General features: G+C 32.6%; 1 protein-coding gene across 2 annotated transcripts; it reads right to left on the minus strand.

Annotated features, from left to right (window-relative positions):
- Positions 1-529: 529 nt before the first annotated feature.
- On the minus strand, positions 530-3,252 carry LOC112728946 (uncharacterized). 2 transcript variants are annotated; one of them, XM_025779305.2, is made up of 5 exons: positions 2,552-3,252; positions 1,896-1,996; positions 1,299-1,412; positions 1,116-1,217; positions 530-887 (listed from the first exon to the last, which is right to left on the minus strand). In XM_025779305.2, the coding sequence occupies exons 1-5, from the start codon at positions 2,787-2,789 to the stop codon at positions 717-719; spliced, it is 726 nt and encodes a 241-aa protein (XP_025635090.1). In that variant the 5' UTR covers positions 2,790-3,252; the 3' UTR covers positions 530-716. The 2 variants fall into 2 exon arrangements, with proteins under 2 accessions (XP_025635090.1, XP_025635091.1); XM_025779306.3 differs by lacking the exon at positions 1,116-1,217.
- Positions 3,253-6,150: the final 2,898 nt, after the last annotated feature.

Here is a 6,150-nt window from a genome sequence, read left to right on the forward strand (position 1 = left end):
TTTTAGGGTCAGCATTAATTAGGACGCAATACTGTGAGGAACTGAGGATGAATACATGTGATTGCAATTGACAAGCTTTTACGCTATCAATTTCATACAAGTTATTTCACTCTTATGATATTTAGGGTGTATTTAGTTTGTAGTTTGCAAATCATACTTATTGAACCTCCTTTTACACTCTTCAAATCGAAATTTAGATTATGCAAATAAATTCAAATGGGCTATATCTCTAGAATAGCACAAATCTTCTTTCCTAAACTTTTTAACAAGTTTAAATTTTCACAACCCTAAATTCTGATCTTACCTTCTAGCTTAAGTCTTATTGACCATTTATCATGGCCAAAGAATAAAAAAGAAAAAAATTACAAGAAATGAGTTGGGAGGCTTGCTATTCAAACCAAAAGGACTTTCCACATAAGGTAGACAAATATGTTCACAACATGTTTGCAATGAATTTCAATTTTCTGTTGTAGGTGAACAAAAAAACAGTTGAATATTAAGTATAAACTACAAGAATAACAATCGGGTCTTGTCATGAATCGGTTGTATGAATCAAACAACGTCATGTTGTTTTATTATTAACATGACAATAGTTTTTTTTTTTTTGTACATGTACAGAGAGATACAAATGAGGATAACTCTTTTTGAGCATATTCAGAAGCACAATTTTATATACAAATTTGCAGAAAGAATGGTTAGAGATCTATGTTTTGTATTTACAGAAAGTACCATTGCCAATAGGCCTTCTCTACAATACCTCCACCACTTTTAACAGCTAGATGAAGCGTCTCAGATGCCGGAGGAACACCCCATAGTAATGGCACTGCAACAGTCATGGTTAGCTTTTCATGCAAATCACCTTTGACTTCCTTCTCTGCCATAATAACCTGCCATACAATATTGACTCTAATTTTCAGAGAACTTAGGTTTGCAGTTGGTATATTATATCAGAAAAAACTTGAAAAGAAAAAGAATGCAAAGTTAAAGATGTAATCTAGTGGAATATAAACGTAAGAACATCCCATGAAATTAATAACGGATTGCAACCGACAACAATATTCTTCAATATGTAGTAAGAAGCAGGACAAAGTAATGTTATTGCTGTCGTGATCTACCTCCCCACCATGCTCTAAGACAGTGTCTTCAACTACATCACTGAGCATCTCAATGGAACGGCAGAAGCCAAAAATGCAGAATCTTCTTCCCATATCAAGTCCCTAGAAAGAGAACATTCTGTATTTACAGCAGTTTAAAGGATCTATCATAAAGGAACTTAAGTCCAAAGGATGAGGACTAACATTAGTAGCTGCAATATCGAATAGTGCGCCTAAACAAAGGCCTTGCTCGGGATCCATGTAATTACTTTCTTGGAACCGTTGTTTTTGAGAAGTTTTGAATTTCCCCTGCTGTTTCTGCGAAACATGAAAACCAGCTTAGCCTATCTGAATAAAGATCTGACTTTGCAATGGATCATAAACAAGATGAAGAATGAACCACAAAAGTGCATTGATTCTGTGAAACCAACCATTCCACCTATCAGATTAAGATACTTCTGTATCAGATAGAAAGGAGAAAAGAATCCCCCCTTTATTTTAGATTATGCAATCTACCGCTTGGACCATGTAGAGAATGAAAACCTCACACGCAATGACGCAAGAAAAGAAGTATACAGTTATATACTAATATGGTTGGAACTTCTAATATCCCAAGCTTTTATGGTAGTTGATCCCCGCCTGGTTTATATTTATCAAAAGTGCTGCAATGCACCAAAAGTACACATTCTAGAATAATAACAAACTAAAGAAATGATGCGTCCTGCGACTAGGTTTCACTCGGAGTTATGATTCTAATTTTTTAAAACAAAAGTATAATGAAATTGCATAATAAAATCATACATCTGAAGAGCTAACATGGCGAGGGGTGATGGAGCCTCCAATCTGCACCAGTCCATCAGCGGTGAACAATGTAATTCTATCCTCATGAACCCATTGAATTTCTGAGAAATCATTGAAACAAATTAGCAATATAGTACTTAGCAAATAAATCTCATCAGCATAAAAGAGCATTATATCATTTTCCAAAATGCAGACTCTGATGAAGGTAATCTCAGTTATCGATCAATTAAAACTTAAAAGGTACCAAATGCCATGAATCCAAAAAGCACTGCCCCCTTCAATAACCTAAAAATCCTCTGAAAGTTTATAAATTATACTTGAAGAATACCTAACTCAACTAAAGCAGCAAAATCACTAGGCCTTGAAGAAACAAAATAACCATAACTTAGAACACATAAACATCGAAAAGAAGAAGCAAAAGCTCCACCATTTCATTTCAACAAAAACTAATTTTAATTTTCAAGATTTCAGCTCAAATATTCTAAAAAAAGCACACACATTTGAATATTATATATATAAAAATATGTTTCGCAACTCAATCACAACTAGCGCTGCAGAATCAAATTCCGCAATTGAAAGAACTTCAATTACAACAATCAGTGAAAGGAAAATCCAGCTACTTGAATGAAATTTCAGGAAAAAGAAGGAAAGATTACCGGAGTCGGATTGGAACCACGGAAAAGATCGAAAAGGATCATCACCGGATAGGTTGGAAGAGTCGTCGGTAGCTTTGACCACGATATGATGGCGAGAAGAACGAGATGATGAGAAATTGAATGAGGAGCTGAAAAGCGGGGAGAGAGGAGATGATAGCGTGGAACGAGAAATTGATGCAAGAGAAGAAGGGAATCTGAATCTTGAGAAGCAAAGTGCAGAGGTTTCAGCCATTGCCATCGGGAGAGAGAGAGAGAAAGAGAGAGAGTTGGTTTACGTGAGAGGGAAGAATGGAACACTTTTTGGGAAATCAATCAATCCATGGTGTTGTGTTCATCGCATGCTACGACACACATTTTCTTTGGAACTTGAGGATACAGTTTATTCCATTTTTATTTAAATAACTAAATTCCATTTTTTCTGGTTCACAATTTAACGGAAAAATAACTTACAAATACACACAACAATCTATTTCGATTTAGATTAACGAAAATGTCATCAATTTAGATTCTACAATTACATTTATTTTTATTTATTTCTTTTAAGGTGGAGCTCAGGTGCAGTCGACTTCACGTGAAGTTAATACCTGAGAGTCGTTAGATGATTTGATTGATTTGACTAAATTTTTATCTAACGACTTTAAGGCATCAACTTCACGTGAAGTCGACTTCACATTAGTTTTCACCTTCTTTTAATTTGAGCTACCTTCTAATTCGATATGTTGTTAAGGATTTATCTGTCGCAGGGCTGACCGGCCAAGTTAGCTTGAGAACTGAAGATTTTATTGGGCCGCTTTTTTGGAGTTAGACTTATGGGCTTTGTCCATTTTTCCGTCTGGTATTGGTGGAATAAGCCCAAAGTTTTGTAGATATTGGGCTGTTTTCTCAGAATTTGAAGAATACTTGGGTCAAGTCCAAAAAATAATGTTTCAATATGCTATTTATTCCACACTTATCCAAAATAAATTACAACTGAGTATCTCTACCCATAAAAAAATATTACAATTGAGTATCCAATTATAGAAGAAAATAAGACACTTCCTAATCCGAGTTTAAGATGGAATAAGATTATTTCTTCTAAAATCTTGTTTTAGAGATTAATTTGCTCACATTTAATAGCTATTTAATCTTGACTGAGTGTTTGAGTAGTTCATCAAACAAATAGCTAGAAAATATTTTGAGTATTCACTCTTTTTTGTATTAAGATCAACATGAGAAATATCATGTAAACATCTGGTTTTAATAATATATTTTGATAAATATAAGAAAAATAAAAATACGAGATAAAGATATATTTTTATCTTGTTATTTGAAGTCCATAGTATACATCCATGTTGCATTTGTGTAGTTTGTTAATTATCAAAACCAACATATAGCATTTTTTAATCAAAATAATTTTCATTTGCATTTTGATGTACCAATAATATTATGATATATATGGGTTTATCAGGTGATGGCCCCACAAATTTAATTGTCAAACCGACTTTATAACTAACTGGTTCTGTTCAGTTCAGTTCCAATTCAACAATCCCTTAGCACCAAGATTTTGGAAAATTCATAATCAACAGTCACTACCAAAGTGAAGCTAACTTGTGCACTTGGACCTAGTAAGTAGTAACTCACTTTACTTTACCAACCTTCCAACTGATAATTTTCATTGGCATACTCAACAATCATACCCATCACCCTAACAATCCATATTTTATTAAATTTTTTAGCTTTTTCCATCATTTTTTTAAATTTTATTATTATTAAAAATATACTTATTTATATATCTCCTTTTATCAACTTAAATTTTTTAGACAAATAATTTTATAATATCAAAATTTTTATAACACAAAAGATTAAAATTAGATTTTCATAAACATTATGCAATTTTTTTTTTGTGAAATAACGTGATAAAAATATAATAATTTATGTGCCTCTTTCTATTTCTTTCAATATTTAGAAAGAGAGGTTTGACCAGAATGATGAGAAAATAGAAAAAAGTACTAAGTACATGCTCTGTTCCATCTGAAATGTTGAGGAACTTATTGGCCCTGAGGAAACCTAACAAGTAATGAGGTTTCAGCCTTTTACGTAACGCAAGATATAAATTTTGGTAAGAATGAATGACCCCATTTTCCCCATTTTCAATCAATCTAAATAGTCACCCTTTTCAATCAATTCTATCTAATATGCAAAGCCAAGTTGAATCACATATTTTTGCCCCTCTAAGTTTAACTTTTTTCCTTAGCCGTAAATTAATTCATGTTCATAAATTTATTAGATATGACTCCAGTCGCTATTAGAAAATGACACAAAAGACCCCAAATGTTGGAGACAAGAACCTCTATTATAAGAATCCTACAATGCTCCAAGGTAACCTTATCATGATTTTCTGGTTATAATCAACACAAAATGCTAGACTTGTCCACTTCTTCTATCAATTATGTTTTTGTGTTCTTAAACATCATTTTCATATCAAAACATTGTTCATATAGTAGGCCACTAAAATCAAATTAAATATCTACCATGTCAATTTTTGTTACATGATTTTTTACCAACTCATGGGTGGTTAGTCACACTTGACTTTGACTACCATATTTAATTAAGGGCTTTCTTTGATGATTTTGATGGCTAGCTATTAGCTAATTTCAAAACCACTTTTGTTTATGACTATGTAGACTTTTGATTACTAGGGACAAGAAATTTGACAAATTATATGAAATAAAATTCTTAATTAGATTTGAAACTCCTTTAGCAAAATTATAATGTGATGGTGATATATATGAAAAAGAATAAATGATATTTTCGTCCCTAACCTTTTTTTTTTGCGGACATTTTCGTTCTTGACTATTGAAAAATACTTTTAAGTTCCTAACGTCCTTAAAAGTTAGTCCTTCCATCCAAATGTCTCCATTAGACTTAACGGAAAAAGCTGACGTGACTCCTGTAATGCTTGTCACGCGTATGCGTCGTATGACAAACTTCTCGCCCACACGTGAGTGGGAAGTTTGTCATACAACACGTACGCGTGACAAGCATTATGGGAGCCACGTAAACTTTTTTCGTTGGGTCTAATGGAGGCATTTGGATGGAGAGATTGATCAGTCCAACTTTTAAGAACGCCAGAGACTTAAAAATATTTTTTAATGGTTAAGGACGAAAATGTCCGCGAAAAAAAAGGTTAGAAACAAAAATGTCCTTTACTCTATAAAAAATAAAACGAGATATGGGCAATGAACTATAACATAAATACATAATCACATACATATATCATTCAAAAAACAATAATATTGACCAAAAATACCTATGTTTACTTATTCTCATAAATAAGGTTTTATATATAGTTCAAGAAAATTCATTGGTGGAACTATTTGTGGAGACATTATTAATATGAAATCATTGCCTAGAGATTCTTTTGTCCATTGTGTGGCTAATGAAGTTGATATTGCCATGGAAAACATTTCATGGTAGATAATAGGAGGGGAAATAACAAGTAATATACTAAATAGGTATGTTAATTATGCTTAAGTAAAAAAAGTGTGTTTAGACAAACATTAATAGATGATTTGTACCATTAAAAGAATTGGAAAATTCACAAGGTTGAAAGGCTAAAA

Source organism: Arachis hypogaea, chromosome 12, assembly GCF_003086295.3.
Source record: "Arachis hypogaea cultivar Tifrunner chromosome 12, arahy.Tifrunner.gnm2.J5K5, whole genome shotgun sequence".
NCBI lineage: Eukaryota > Viridiplantae > Streptophyta > Magnoliopsida > Fabales > Fabaceae > Arachis > Arachis hypogaea.